The sequence below is a fragment of the Enoplosus armatus genome, chromosome 17 (genome assembly GCF_043641665.1).
Source record: "Enoplosus armatus isolate fEnoArm2 chromosome 17, fEnoArm2.hap1, whole genome shotgun sequence".
NCBI lineage: Eukaryota > Metazoa > Chordata > Actinopteri > Centrarchiformes > Enoplosidae > Enoplosus > Enoplosus armatus.
In genome coordinates, this window is record NC_092196.1 from 689,528 (window position 1) to 705,793 (window position 16,266).

At 45.6% G+C, this 16,266-nt stretch overlaps 2 protein-coding genes across 3 annotated transcripts in view; one reads left to right on the forward strand and one right to left on the reverse strand.

Annotated features, from left to right (window-relative positions):
* Positions 1-16,266, forward strand: part of LOC139299860 (NACHT, LRR and PYD domains-containing protein 3-like) — a 137,996-nt gene that overhangs the window by 66,628 nt on the left and 55,102 nt on the right. The gene's annotated exons all lie outside the window — the stretch shown is intronic.
* copz2 (COPI coat complex subunit zeta 2) lies at positions 1,311-15,448 on the reverse strand. 2 transcript variants are annotated; one of them, XM_070922551.1, is made up of 10 exons: positions 15,404-15,448; positions 10,793-10,861; positions 9,833-9,917; positions 8,741-8,832; positions 7,323-7,378; positions 6,052-6,129; positions 5,817-5,868; positions 4,881-4,919; positions 3,164-3,196; positions 1,311-1,525 (listed from the first exon to the last, which is right to left on the reverse strand). In XM_070922551.1, exons 1-10 carry the CDS (start codon positions 15,419-15,421, stop codon positions 1,478-1,480), a joined length of 570 nt encoding a protein of 189 aa, XP_070778652.1. In that variant the 5' UTR covers positions 15,422-15,448; the 3' UTR covers positions 1,311-1,477. The 2 variants fall into 2 exon arrangements, with proteins under 2 accessions (XP_070778652.1, XP_070778653.1); XM_070922552.1 differs by lacking the exon at positions 3,164-3,196.

A 16,266-nucleotide genomic window follows, 5' to 3' on the forward strand; every position in this document is an offset into this window, starting at 1 on the left:
TAATAATTGTGCACTGGAATGATTTGAAAGCTTTAATAATTGAATCTAGTCGCTAGTAGTCTAGAGCGTTGAATCATCTTTCGTTTGAATGTGTTTCGGGCTGTTCGGGGGTCAGTTCTCAGGAGGATGTGACGGTCGACCAATCGCACCGCTCGGGAACAGCACCGGAACGAACCATTGGCTGCGGGAGCGCAGGCACGCGGTCTCCTGACGTCGCTCGGCGTCTGCCAATAAACACCCCTGGCCACGCCCCACGGCTCTGACTTCATTAATATTCATCAGGGCCGCAGATGAGACTCCTGATTGGCTGATAAGACGCGCAAGCGCTTATATGCTTTGTTTTGTTTGTTTTTTCACGCTTTTAGCAGAAACTGTTTGATTTAGAACGAATCAAATAAAAATGTTGAACAACAACAGAAACAGAAACAGCGGAGAACACAAGGAGACACGTTGAATCCGGGACAAATATACAGTTTTATTATCGGGCGACAAAATGCCCCGTATCAGACAAAATGGCAGTTTGTTTCAACAACATCCAAATGTAAACAAAATAATTCGTTTTGTCTTTGGCTTCTTCTTCTTTTTCTTCTTTTCCACTAAGAAAAAATATTCAATATCTACATCTTTTAACTCTCAGAAAATAGATAATAACTCTGGCCACAGAAAAAAAGAAAAGAAATCATGTGCTATAATTAGTGTTCTTTCTTTTTTTTTTTACGGTCCCTTTGACTCTCCAGGTTAATCAGTTAGGGGGTTCCGTTTTAAGGGGAATGAGGGGTTGTTTGTTTGTTTTTCCTCAACATATTGCCCCTTACACGTCTCACACTCGTTTGGCGTCGTAAAGCGTGGCAACACCCCCCCCCCCCCCCCCGACAGTCCTCAAAAAAAGCCTTACAAAGCGCATTCGTATCGTTCAGGGAATAAACTCAGTGCATGAATTGCCTTTGACCTTGTTCAAGTGATAACCCCCCCCCCCCCCCCTGCCCACACTGAATTATTTGCAGATGTTTGCTGCTGCAGCGGTGTTGTGTTTCTGTGTCTATTCTCATTTTCCAGATCACCCCCCCAGGTCGGCGTGGCAGTCTCGCGCGCTAACTCAATTGACCGGCACTTGTAACATTTCTGCCTCGAGTAAACGAGGTGTTCCGGCCCCACCCAAAGTAAAAGTAACAGGTCGCTGATCCCTAACCAGGCGTCCAACGTTTGAATTCATTCGTTTGGTACTTGATAACCCCAGACGCACGGCTGGACCTCGCGCCTCGAGCCTTCACCCCCCCCCCCCCCCCAATTAGTAAGTAATCCTACTGCTGGCTGGTTAATTGCACTATGAAGCAGCCCCATCAGCCAACAGGCTTGCAGCGCGCACCTTCCCTTTAGTCTGTTAGTATACAAAAAAACAAACAAAAACAAAAACAAAAACAATGGCTTTGGGACTAGAAACCATCTCTCAGAGAATCCTCAATCCTCCGGGTCCGAGTCATTTCAGTATGGACCATTTGATCTGCTCCTTGGCCGACTGCAGAACCTAGGAAAACACACACACACACACGGGACGAGCAAAGAGAATTATGTGACGCGATGCAACGTGGGCATGGCGTCATAAAGTGAAAGCTGGAAACGAAAGAACGAGTCAAAGGTTACGAAACATTAAAACATTTCTAAATGCTGTGTGGGCTGAACGGGCCTCCATGGACTCTGAAGTGTTGCTCACGATGGGCTCATGTGTAAGGCGATGAGTGTTCAAGTGAGCTCAAGTGAGAGAAAGATTGTGTTTGTTGGCTTGCTTTGTCCCCCCCCTCCCGGTAGAATCAACGTCGATGATAGAAATGCATGTTTAGCTCCTGTTTAAGCCTTTAAAGAACTGGGCGCAGTGTTGCAGTACCACTCGCCGGCCGCTAGATGTCAGACCGAGCACACGTTCAGACCGACAGTGACAGTGTGGAGGCCCCACGCCGCCATGTTGATGGAGTACAACTGGGACAGGGCCTGTAATATTTATCACCTGCTGTTCCATTATACTTTACTACACTAATCCACGACACTAAAAAAAAAGCATTTACTTGTTTTGACAATCACTGCTCAACACATGTTGAAAGTAAGAAACTATTCACGTTAACATGGGCCATATTTCAAATATTGCCGCAAGTTGTCCGCCTCAGTCCTGTTCTGGTGGCACACGATTTGATCAGTCATTAAACGGATCATTTGTCAGATGCTTTCTGTCTGGGGTCGTCTGGCCTTTTAAACGACATCTCCAGATGTGTACAGATGAACGTCACTCTCAGGCCAAATCGAATCAATTGCGCGCCACACGCAAAGTAACAAGTAAAACAAAATTTTGACACTTTTATCTGCTTTCACATGAGCCACAATGGCCACTGGGGGAAAAAAATGTCACTCAAATCCAAAATATGAGGAAGACTCTCGAGTTCAATGATCAATTTAGTACCCTAACCCAAAAAAGTGTCAGTTTGGGCAATTTGTATTGTTTTTCAACACTTCAGTTTCCGCTCTTCCCTCAACCCCTCAGCCTCAGTCGAGACTTCGTTTCGGCCCTGAGGTCGTTGTTCGTCATGTTAACACGGGGGGGGGGGGGGGTAACAGCCACTGCAGCGTGGGATCCTGGACCACACAGAGCACTCACAGAGCTGCTTTCGTCTGTTTCGGGCCTCTTAACTGTATAAACAGGTGCGCACAGCGTTGTGGTGTACAGTGCAGTTCTTCACCACATGGCGTGTAAGCGTTTTTTGTTTCACAAGCTTCTCTCAACCTCCGGGGTCCTAACCTCCAAAACTGGAGAACATTTCAAGCACTGTGCCCACGGGAAAATAACCCTAAAATCAGGTAATAATAAATAAGATGAGGCTCAAAATCAATTGAGGAAAGTTTTCGCAACTTATTGTTATTTCTTTGGAAATGATTTAGTGTGAGGTAGATAGAAAAAGTCTTCATCTTGATCTTGAAATATTATTATTGCAGGCAAACATGCCTAACCTAAGACCACTTTGTGTGATTTTAAGCTTTTACTTGATGTTTTGTGGATATGGATAGACAGTGTAGCGGTTCAGACTATATGATATAATGAGTATCATCAGTGTGTGTGTGTGTGTGTGTGTGTGTGTGTGTGCAGTGTCGGGCTGTTGTGAAGTTAGTAGAGACTTACGTTAGTGGTCAGAGCCAGTTTCTCTGTTATGTGCTGTCAGGGTTAAAGCAACAGAAAAAGACAAGCTTAGAGCATGAGTACACACACACACACACACACACACACACACAAACGCTCCTCTGCAAGCTAGCACAGAAACATGCACATGTTCATTCCTGCACACAAGCAGGAAGGCATCAGCTGAAGGCAGAAGGAAGCACGTCAGAGAAAACACTCCGTGAACGAAGATATTGATTGCAATCAAATGCTACTTGCGGGATGCAATTAATATGAATAAAATCGTCACGGCAGAAAGAGCTCAGAACAGATCAGTTTTACATCCTGTCCAGTATTTAGAGAGCCATCATTCAGCTCATTCACACCCGGCAGCGCCCACGGGGGAACGCGGCAAAGCTAGCTGCTACCTCCACATGCGCGGTGAGCCAAAGCGTTAGCACGCAGCCGGCTGAGCTCGCGGACGAGATGTCAAACTGTGACCTTTCTGTGTTTGAGTTAAGCTCTGTTATGCTATGAGCTAATGGTAACCAAAGAGAGGAGCAGCTGTGAGATTGACACGTTAATGACGGTATGTAGGTGTATGCAGCCGGTATTGTGTGCGTGTCACTGTATCTGCATGCATCTGTGAGTTTATGTTTGTGCTAAATGTGAATTTGTATTAGCTATCGGCCGAATGCGGCACACCCACTTGGTTTCTGCTTTTGTCTCTTAACTTCCAGTCCACGAAAAGACAAAATTAAAACACATTTCTCCTTTACTGATTGGCCATATGGCCCGACCACAGGCTGTATAAAAGAAGCGGATGTAGCCACCCATTGGTTTGAGTACCGCTTTGAAGCCTCGAATTTGGCATTTTGGCCGTCGCTGGGGATCTGAGAGCCCTGAAGCGTACCCTGCTTTATCCTCTATTTGACTCTAAATGGGGCCATCGTTTACAAAGTGGACATCAGGCTGTATTGAAGAAGACCTGAAACTCGCGATTGGGACCATAAACTCATCAGGAAAATGTTCACTGAGGTAATAAATCAAGTGAGAAGCAGGGCCACTTCCCCATAGACTTCTATACAATCTGACTTCTTTTTGCAACCAGTGGAGTTGCCCCCCTGCTGGCCATTAGAAAGAACGCAGGTTTAAGGCACTTCTGCATTGGCTTCACTTGTCAGACCCGGTGTGTTACCTACACCATTCATTTCAACTAGCTTACTTTGCGCTCTAGAGGTAGCTAGTAGCTAGTTATTTCTTTCATAAAACTGAAACTACAAGTTAAATCTTTGTTTCAGTTATGGAAAAACAACTGTTAGTTGCAGCACTAATTCTCCACACTTTGGAGAAAGGTCTGGTTGAAGTCATTATCATTCTGGGATAGGGGGATTTCTTTAAACCAATCACAATCGCCTTGGGCGGGTGCTGAGCCCACGATGCAGCGACGGTAGCGGAAGGGGCGGAGAATGCCGCCTGAAATAGTCGGCCAATGGCAGACTACCTGATGTAATTAGTGGTTCAAATTCAGTCTCTCATCTTCCTTAACGTTGTATGTTTGGTCAAATATCGTAATATTTGGTGAAATGCACAACGTGACAGATTCCTCCTTCAGGTGAAGACCAGAAGTTAAAAGACAAAATACAGACGTCCTGCCGGGAAACGTCCATATACACCGTGTCTATTTATATGCATGTGTGTATCGCTTGTGTGTGTGTGTGTGTGTGTGTGTGTGTGTTACCTGGGCCACGCTTTGTTCAGATAATGGGTTTTCATCCGCCTGTAAAACAAAACAACGTCATTGTGTGTACAAGAGAGAAATGCAAAAGCTATACAAAATACTCGACACACACACACACACACAAGCGGAGCGCTACAAACACCATTAGATCTGTAGAAACAGCGTTAAATGCTGTAGATCAGCGACATTCACTTGGGTTAACAGCTCAGCCAATCACAGCGCATATTCGAATTTATGGCCATGCTGGCGTGACTCCAGGGTCGGCCATGCCAGGAATACCTCCACCGCTATTGGGTGGATTGCCGTGGCATTTTGGACGGACAATCGGGGTCCCCGGAGGACAAAGCGAGAGGACGTTGGTGCTCCCCCTCCCCCGACTTTCCCTCCAGCGCCACCAGCAGGTCAAAAATGCCAGCCTCTTTAAACCCCTCTTAGTTAGTCAGCGTGCTCCCTCACCATGCATTTACCTCATCCGTCTCGCCCGTCCCTCCGTCGTCCCTCCGCTGTCTCTATATCACGCTCATTCATTCACTCTCTCTCTCTCTCTCTCTCCACTTCACTACCTTTCTCTTCGGGTCTCTCTCACCCTCTGCCCACCTGTCTGTCTGTCTGTCTGTCTGTCTACAGCGGCTAGCTCTTGTCTGTCTGTCCCTCTAGGTTACCGGCGATGTAATCGAACAGGACGAAGCCATAGGCTGGCTCGGACATTAGCTGACACCAGTCAGAGCAGGGGAAGAGAGACAGGGAGAAGGAGAGAAAGGTAAAGCAGGTAAGAGTCGGCAAGAAGCCCACGGGACGAGCTGTGGGAGGCTACAGTCCGAGTCTGAGCAGGCCAATCAGCTGCTCTCGTTTATTTTTGGAATATAACGCTCCCATTTGATTCACATAAGTACACACACACCGACATGATTGGTGGGTGATTGGCAGCCATCTTACCTTGTAGTTGACCTTCTGTAGGACCTGCTGGGGGTCGCTCTCCAGGATCACCCTGGGGATACAGGGATAAAGCAACCGACCAATCAGGGCAGAGTGCAAGGGATTCTGGGATTCTTTTCTGACATTTTACAGGCTAAACAATTATTTTTTTTAAAATAGTCAATCTTACAGACGGAACAACTTGCACATGTTGTTCTTTGCCTCCAGTCAGCTGAAAGCATTATTTCTCTCTTACCCTCCATCGATGATTTCATCCACAACCAGGAACACTCCTTCCATGTTGTCCAGTAAACACCTCCGCTCCACATTTTTCCTGCAGGGAGAACACGACAGTTAGCCGCATCCAATCCACAATACTCCGGCCTCCCCTTGCGCCACACGGCTTCACACATTTACTTAAAAGGAAAAAGAATTTTCGGCATTTCTGTGATTTGCCGGTTGCCGTGTCCGCATTGTGGTCACGGAGCAGACGAGGAGATCAATGCCGGGGGCCAGGAGACGGCTGGCTTAGCTTAGCATAAAGACCAGAAGCAGGGGGGAAAAGGCTAGCCTGGCTAAAGCTCACTATATTAACAACGCGTTGTTTGTTTTATGTGCTGGGACTGGATCGGTGCTCGGTGCCCTGAGTTTGGGTATTGGAATCAGGGGAGAATCTTCCCATCTTGCCGTCAGAAAGTATTTCCCAAAATGTCAAACTGTTCCTTTAACGTCACAGTCCAGTGGTCATGTTCGCCGTCTGTTTTTAACAATTCAACCGCACACTATGTGGCAACAAATGGTCAAACATTCCGAACAGGGCCTGCAAGGAGAACACTTCTTATTCAAGTTCTAAAATAAATGAGGAGAACGTTCAACAGCTTTCACTGACTTGATACTGTAACGCTATAATCCGGACATTTACATATCGCAACCGTGCAGTTCGAAAATCTTTCATACTGTACAATAATATAATCTCTCCATGTCTCTATCGCTCACACTCTGCATTACTACTGCATCGGTTCCCATGGCAACCACATCAGCCGCCGTTTTGGGTGATAATGTAGCAGTCAACAGTGAGGGACCCTGGTGTGCCACACACACACACACACACACACACAGGCTGAAACACACACAGACGGCTTTGCAAACTAATCGTGGTGCTTTCTGAAATGTTAAGTAAATCAAAAAATGAGGACAGGGTGTAACTGTGTCGTTGCCAGCCGCCATGTTTGTCAAACATTACTTATTAAATCAAATTAAATCACACAAAAAAAAAAATACACACCGCTGTTGAATTCTATATCAAATCCAACATGGGGACTCATCACCTCCCCGAGAGGGGCTCTGGCGGAGTGGACGGCAGTGTTAGTGTGGAGAAGTGTGTGGTTTACCATTTAGCACCGATGATGCTGAGGCTACATGCAATGAGAATGCTGTGATATCACGGCAGCGCATGTGTCGGTTAGTTCCTTCGCGCATTCACTCGCGTGGCCTTGCATGCGGTCGAGTCTTTGCGACAGAACGTACCTGAGGATCTGACTGAGGGACTCAAACAGGCAGTTCAGTACTGACATCAGCATCAGCTAGAGAGCAGAGAAGAAAAAACAAACCAAAAAAAAAAGCAATAAACAGGAGGGCAATTTTGAGATAGTAGCACTTGATTTTAAAGGTGCATCGGTTCTTAATGGCCACTTGGGGGCAGCATTCAGGAAGCGAGCATTAGCAAACCATCGCCTGTTTGCACATCCAGCAGACAAAGGCATTCTTTTGGAGGCATTTTTTTTTTGGCCATTTGGGGGGCACTGACATATTATCACTTCATAAAAGTTGCTTTGCCTAACATGCAAGCGAGAGGCGTCGGACATGGGTAAGTCTCGGACTGGCTTTTAGCCGCTGGTGAGAGCTTCGCGAAATAAAAGGCTGCTGGACTCGTGAGTAATATTAGCTGGCTTGCTACGTCTTGTGGTGTTGCACTCGCTTGATGTTTGGCTGCGCTAGCAAACCTGTTTTTGTACAGCTGTCCATGAGGGTGAATTGCACTCCCAAAAAATGCAGGGGGCGCCAAGTTGCATAAAATACCTATTCTTGCATAATGTGGCTTTAATTTACACAATATTTGAAGATATTTTATATGTGATTCAATTATCGATTTAAGGTGTTATTAAGGTTGGAACTTTGCTGTGGTTGGCATTAGGGATCTGAAATATCTTTCATATCTAGGTGCAAATGAATGTCATTATAGGGATGGTGTAATTTCCCCCCGGGGGTCAATAAAGTACTTCTGATTCTGATTATTGAGTATTCAGGTATTTAATAGGTTTACCCCTAATTTGAGGCAAATGAATAAATAGATAAAGTAAAGTATAAATAGTATAAATAAAGTATTTTAATGGGTTTGAAAGGAGGATGGAAAGGTGGATGTAATTGTTTTTTTTACCCCTAAAAACCCCTTAAATATTACAAAATCACATCATAGTTAAGTAGGGGATGGATTTCACGCTCAATTCATGCATTTGATCAATTTCAAGTGGCGTTTAATCCTTAAATTAGTAAAGTATTGTTCAAATTCAGGCAAAGGAAAGCTGCATTTGGATGAGCCATTGCATTTTGAAGAAAGCAGCCCCCCAAAATGGGACACAAATGAAAGGATATGGCTGGTGATGATCCAAAAACTGTAGTTTATTTTGACTCCAAATCCGACATACACCGTCCTGCTGCACCAAATGTGTATTAGTCCGCCCCTGAGAATAGTCCCCAACGAATACACTATTTTCCTCCAGTTTCAGTAACGTCTGCTGAAACCCGCAGTGCCCAGCTGTTTCAGGAAATGACTGAAACCTTTTCTAAAACAGCATCGGCAGATGAACACGACACATTGATAATTTAGTGTCTGTAATAATAAAATATATGTATTGTTTTGGCAGAGAAGGCTAAATTCACCCTACCTCGTTCTCCTGAGCACTTCCCACCACGTAGAAGAAGAGATCTATACTGCTCTTATAGACGATGGTCATCCCCTCCAGGAAAGCTATCTCATCTACAGAGAGAGAAGGATGGGGGGGGGGGGGTCAGGGATTATTTTATTTCACTTTTCAAGACATAATCCAAAAGTACATTTAATGGAACAACAGCCAGTAAAAAAAAATGCATAGGTTTAAAGCAGGCTTCATTCATTCAGGGATGCTGGAGGAAGAGAAAAAAAGATGGGGAAGCAAATGAGCAGAAAAGACAAAACAAGATAAAAGAAAGGGATGCGTGAGGGAATGAGGAGGAGGGAATTGGGAAGGAGAATAGAGAAGGGACAGACGAAGAAGAAGAAAGGCAAGGAGGGAGGTGAAGGAAGGAACAGCAACATGATAGGAGAGAAGAAAAAGATAGAAACTTAAGAGAGAGAGAGAGAGGGAGGGAGGAAGGAAGGAAGGAAGAAAGAAAGAAGATAAAGAAAGGGAGCAGAAGAAGTTGTGGAATGAGGGAAGGGCGAGGGAAACAGAGGGAGTGAAGGGATGCTTTAAGGAAGGGAAGAGAGGGACAAAGGGGGGGGTGAGGAGGGAGGGAAGGAGAGGGGATATAGCATGACAGGGGAGAAGAAAGAAGAGGAGAAAAGGAGGACTGAAGGAGGGGTTAGGAACAAAAGGAGGAATATACTGGGCGGCCAGGGGCAGAGACTCGGGTGTCAGCTGTGTGAAACTTCGAATCCTACTTCCCCTGCAAATGAAACTTATTCCGCAGCGTCCAACAAAAAGCGGCAAAGTGTCCGCCCATGTGTTACTGAGCAGCCCGATAAATGCACTGCCGGTTGAAAAGTCAATAGAGGATCCAAAAGTCACCATTTTCTAGATTTTCAAGGTTCACACAAGCATTGTACCAGCATGGTTGGGCTCCGTAGTGGAAACCAGGTTAATGTAAAACCAAAAAAAACAAAAAAACGCTTTAGGCTAGTATCATGTACAAGTGGGCTACTTGACAGTAGAATGTGTAAACAGGTGACATTGGAGACGTGTGTGAGAGTTCAGCACAACAAACAGGGAGGAACTTACTGTCCGCTTTGTGTGTCTTGTTGAAAATGTTCCTCTCAAAGTTCTTCTGCTCCTTCATGGACGGGTAAAGCTCGGGGTCGTAGTACTGAAACGGACACGCACAGCACATGAAACAGTCACTTCAACTTTGAAACTAGGGTGTCAGGGTTTCGTTAAACCTGCTAAACCATGTGAGAAGTGGTTTTCGTTGTTAGTGGCGGAGTCCACCATTCAAATTGCCCTCACACGCACGAGGGATTCACAGGAAACGATGCGGCACGTAATCCAGAGTGAATGTTTGTCATTTAATCTCACTGATATCGGCCTCGCGGTTTAAGCTGTAGAAAGCCCTTTTGTGGCTCCAGGGGGAGTTTTGTGAAGTCCGACTTGAGTTGCCTCAAGCCATGTCACTTGAGTCGCTTGAGCTGAAGAACACAAGTTTTGAAAATGAAAAGAAATCCGGGGGGTGTGTGGAATCAGAAAGGAGTGAGTTTACCAGACCTCCGTAGCCCGGCTCCTCATCTCTGCTTGAGGCTGTAGCAGCTCGAAGGCTGCATTAGCCGCTACTAGCATAATAATAACACCCCAATCTCCGACTCATGAGTCCAACAATGTTATAAGAGCGCAATGCTAAATCGGTGGAGACCCCTTTTAGGTTACTGCTAATACTAACCCAACAGTTCCTACTGCTGCTGCTTCACGTTAACAGAATTCAACTGGCCTCTTTAAGAGGAAACTTAGGGGTTTTACAATTTGAAACCATTGAAGTCTTGCTAGGGGATCCACATATCAAATACTTTTAGGGGGTTTTAGGACTACAATCAAAAAGCACACTGTGTATTCATTTTCGCGATGAGTGAAATGAAATGAAACCTGTGTTTTGCTATGCTTTGGATGGTCAGCAGTATAGTAAGATCGTGGCGATCGGCAGCTAACGGTCCAAGTCACGTTAAGATCACCGGTGCGACTCTTTAACCTTACCTTTGACAGAAGCCTGTTGCCATCATTGTCAAGAATGAAAACAGCTTTCACCGTGTAGAGGGAAGGTTCCTGCAACAACAAACAAGAGAGAGAGCGTGTTAAATATTTCAGCTCTGCCGAGTCACCTCAGGGACAACACGTAGGACTGGGAGAGGTCTACTTCATAACGCCACATGCTGCAGTCGAAGCCGTTCCTCCCACACCTGGCCAGTGTAATTGTGTCAACCTTTATTATCCAGACAAAGCCCGCCTTTCACAGTCACTCTGGCCCACACACACGAGTCTTCCAGTCCAAACAGGTTCTACGTTTGTCCGTCCCTGCGAAGAGCTTTCAGACCCGGGACAAAGTTCTGTTATGCACTGACTAGCATAGATTCACAGTCAGAGTGTATCACAGAACTTAGACCAGGACCTTACAGAATCCACTGTCCAACATTCCCTCGGCTCGCAGGGGGGGGGGGGGTGAAAATGATGATGAAGATGAAGACGTGTTTAGATCAACCACCCTTCGTTACATGAAACGTAGTGTCTCGGCCGATATATACCGGTCTGATGTGGGCTGAACTTGAAAGGATGTTTCTTCGGAACTGTTGACGTGGGTATAAAATCATTGTTTTTATGAACTGAAGACTATTGTGTAACTTTGTGAAGTGCACATCAATCGTACCTCGCTAAATCTAACGTTTTAGGCACATCTATCTAGTTATCAAATCTATGCTGACGTTGGTTAAGTAAAGGTACTAGAGTACTAAGGTCCGTGGCACTTTTCACCAGTAGCACTATGGAGACATAGCTGAAAAATGTATCACGTTGAAATGTTTCATTTCAGTCAATATCGATAATTATTGATCATTTTTGAATTTCCTTTTCTTTTTTTTTTAATAAAGAAGGTTGAATTTGACCCTTTTCATTTGGAATTTAACCGCCTTACTTTGAATTGAACAACTTCCTCACCGTCTACGCTCGTTCGTGTCTCTCGTAGCGGCTAACATGTTAAAAAAAATGGCTGTTTGGTTTAAGCACAATGATGTTCTGCAGTGTGCGCGTTTATAAGTAGGTCACGGATTCAGACAACACCAGAAGAACAATTTAGACGCCTGGAGACGGTTCGCTAAAAACAGCATACAAGCTTCTTGCAGTTTGGACTCGGCAGTCATCTAAACTGCAATTTTGAATCACTTTTGAATATTTTACCACATTATGGACATGGTACGCAAACAGGACATTCTAGCCATCTAGTCGATGCTGTAATAAAGAATAACCCACAGCAGCTGAGACCTGTTTAATGTCAGTTTCTTTGACACCGACCTCCATAAAAGCATATAACATGATGCAGAAATAGGCCTTTTTGTTTGCTTCCATCTGCTTTGCTAAACAGAACCAGATCTGACTGACACTCGGCGAAAACCTTACTTTGCAGCATTAGCAAGCCTACTATTTATGAAAGGATATGGCTGGTGCCTAACCTATTTATAACTAATGAAGGTCTAAATTTGGATGCAACCAATGGATATGCGGCACAAAACAGGAAGTTATCATCATTATTCTTCCAGGGCGAACGGAGCCAGAGAGATGTCTTACAAGAATACTTCCGACATTTTGGGAAGCACATTTGTTTGCTTTCTTTCCAAGAGCTTGGTGAGAGAATTGGTATCGCTACATATCTGCATGGTAAACATGTAGCTGGAGCCAGCAGCCGGTTAGCTTAGCTTAGCACAAAGACTGAACGCAAGCAGCGAAACAGCCAAATGTCATTTTGATGTTGGTAGGTGGATTGTGTTACCTTTGGAAGGTGCCAGGCTAACTATTTCCCCCTTTTCCAGTCTTGGTGCTAGGCTAAGCTAACCAGCATCTGGCTGTAGCCCTATATTTACTGGACCGATATGAGAGTGGTATCGATCCTCTCACCTAACTCTAGGCAAGGAAGTGTCTGAGGTTACTTCCTAAAATGTCAAACTCTACTGCTTTCATTCGGACAAACATGTAAGTGATTCATGCTAGGATTCAACAGTTTTTCGGTTTGGCTCAGTTGCTGGATTTTCTGAAACAATTGCGAATGAACACAATGCCAGATTGCTGATTGTCCCGCCAGCATACGAATGCAGCATTACTGCAACTAAACACTGAAAAAAAAGACCCTCCAGCAGAATCATAATTTCAATGCCTCAGTTCATTGCTCATTATATCGATCACCAAATTTGATGTGAGGCTTAAGTCACTATAACACTATCAATGATCTTAATCTTGCCTCATGACGACCACCAAACTGACCAACGTGCGTCATTTCAAAAACACAATCACAAACAGCAGCGATACCATTTCTAAATAAATATACGGGGCAGGCAGGTTTTGACATATCTATTCATGTGGGGGGGAAAATTGGGGGGGGGGGTTGAAACTCCAGGAGAGCAGTGGGGGGCATTTATCAGAATCAGATCGTTTGTATCACTCATAATAGATTATCAGTGTGTTTCATTGCCAGATTCGCTCATGGCGCATGGAGAAAATAGTCCCGTCTCAACAGGTTAACATGGGCGCGAAAGGAAGGCGCCCCCCCCCCCGCGCAGTGTCTGTAACCAATGGCCTTTAAGAGCGTGACATCTGTTGCTTATTGCCATCCCTTTCAGACATGCGTAACAATGGGGTGTGCTTGCGCAAATGTTCTGCGCCTGATGAACATCTACGACTGATGGGAACGTTACGTTCAAATGTGCAGACATTTAATAACGCCACTCCACTGATCCAAAGTCTGCGAAAAACAACCCCTTGTGATGCCGTCAGGGCTCTCTCGGCCTGGACTTGGAAACGGCAAAATTCATAACAGAAAGCCTACATTGCAACAGCAAAACATGCCATTGAGTTGCATTATGGGAAATGTAGGTTTCAGTGTTTTGTTTTGTTTTTTTTAGCTTGAGTGGAAGGTCTAAAAGTCAAGATGTCTGCCTCCGCTGCACAGATTTTGATCTTTCTTCTCAGTCTCTCGACTTTTATGGACGCGCTCCTTCAAGTGACATTTTGGACACGTTGGACGCGTGGCGTTCACTTGCAATGGGATATATTTCAGCGGTCCAAAGCTATGGGGGATTATTTCCCATAGTGATGCAAGTGACACCTGTAGAGAGACACAGACACGAGAGAAAATAAAGAGAGAAAGAATAATAACAAACACGCCAAATGCGAAAGTTTCTCCTTTCTCCAAACGGCAAATGTTGAATTTAATTTGACTTTAAGTATCCAAAGTAAAAGTGCTCATTACGCAGACGCAGGTCTTTCAGTAAGTAACAAGACTCAAGGTAAAGGTCCTGCATCCACGAGTGTTACTTCAGAAAAAGTACTAAAGTACTGCCAGAGAAATACACTCAAAGTGTCAAAAGTAGAAGTACTTAGTAAGCGTGCAGAACACTACAGCGTTAGGGTACAATGTTGCACGCGTGTCTGAGTAGAATAGTGACCCATAACCGTGCACCATGTTCGTAAAGATGATGGTAGGACGAAGCAACACGTTGCACAGGCTTGATGTGTGTGTTGTTCTACCGCCATGCAAAGCAAGCAGCGACTGAAACTGTCAACAGAGTGCAACGCTTCCCTCTAGCAGAGCAGAGGTGGCGTTGCCTGCTCAGTACTCAAGTAAAAGTACTTCTAAACTGTTGGTGGTGAGTGTAGTACTTGAGTAAATGTACTTTTCCAGCCAGCTGACAGAGAGCTGGAGTCAGAGAGAGAGAGAGAGAGAGAGAGAGAGGACAGAGATTAAAAGAGTGAGGGAGAGGAGGGCTGAGCAGGGAGAGAGAGAGAGAGAGAGAGAGAGAGAGAGAGAGAGAGAACGGTGGACGTGGCACCTACTCTGCTCAACACGTCAACCGATCCGTGCACACATGCTCAACACAAGCGGACATTTAAACACACGGATCGCTTTTTAACTCGCGAGACGTGTGAGACACACACACACACACGCGGGGTTGCGTCCATTTACCGGTCTCCCCACGCACAGTGATCCCCTTGCGGCGGCGGGGGGGGGGGGCGAAGCTACACAGTAGTGCTGTCCTGTTGCGCTCTGCGCTCAACTGTGGGATAAGTGGATAAGAGCTGTGGCTCCACCGGCCCATTGTAATGGAGTTAAGTTAACACCCTGAGAAGTTGCCGCGCGGGGCGCTCGGTACTATTTTTACACGCGTGGAGGGACAGAAAAACTGTGGCTTTTTTTTTTTTGTTTGTTTTTTTCCTTAAAAACGCGCTGGCTGTGTGCGTGAAGCACCTCGGGCCTGCGCGTCCACAATCACATAGACATGACGGCCACAGTCAGGATCACACGCACGCACACACACACACACACTGATGAATTCAAGAATAAATAAAACCTGTTTCTGATTTATGAACAATCTGCAGCCAAGCCCCCCCCCCCCTCCTCCCTCAATCCCTCTTCCCTCCTCCCCCTCCTCTCCAGTATCGCTCACTGCCATAATGCAACAAATGTCCCGCATGCTGATTGGGAAGAAAAAAAACAAACAAACAGTACAAAAACACCACATAAACTGCCGAGCACATCCACCACCCGCCCCCCCCCAAACTAAAGGTGTCGGTTCCGGAGCCCGGTGGAACGGCGGAGAGGCTCACCAGAGACGAGGAGTCCATCGCTGCTGCCGCCGCCGCCGCCGCCGTGCTCGCTCGGTGTGTTGACGTGGACAGCTCTGAGCTGTCACACCGAGATCACTGCCTCTTTTTCTTTTTCTTTTTTTTTACGGAGCCGCCCGGGCGCGCTCCCGCTCCCGCAGAGTCTACGGCAGAGCGCGCCCCCCCCCCCCCCCCCCCGACGCTCTTCCTCCCGTCGCTCTCGGGCCTTTCACAATAAAAGTCTTTGTGGCCCACAGTTCGCCGGAGACGCTTGTGACATTCATGGTGTTAACGGATGTGACATCCGGTATCGTTCAACAAACCGCATGAAAACACAAAAATCGACAATATGAATTGCCTGTGCAGCCAAACCTGATGGAGCTAATAATAATAATAATAATTATTAGCCCGTTATTAAAACTGCATCACTGTTGCTGAGTGACACGCTCCCTCATTACAAGAAAAACGGGCACTGTAGTTTATTTTTGATGCAATCACGTACACCTGACCTGCCGTAAATGCTCACTAGCGGATATTAATCCGCCTCTGGAAATAGTCCCCAACAAACGTCGTCCTCTTTGAGTTGTGTTTGCAGAAAAACTACAGTGGCCGTTTTTTTTTATTTTTATTTTTTTTATTTAAATGAAACTATATATTTGCGATTTGTTCACGAGGTAACGGGTTTTGAGCCGCAAACTAAATGATGTGACTGTGCTGTGATGAAACACATCAAAGCTGGTATTGTTATTGACATTTCTCACCAAATCCGCACTTCAGGGTCCACGCGCCATCTACTGTTTTAAATCGGCCCTGAACCTTGCAAGGCCAATACTTACATAGTCATTAAATTAATAAAATATTTAAGA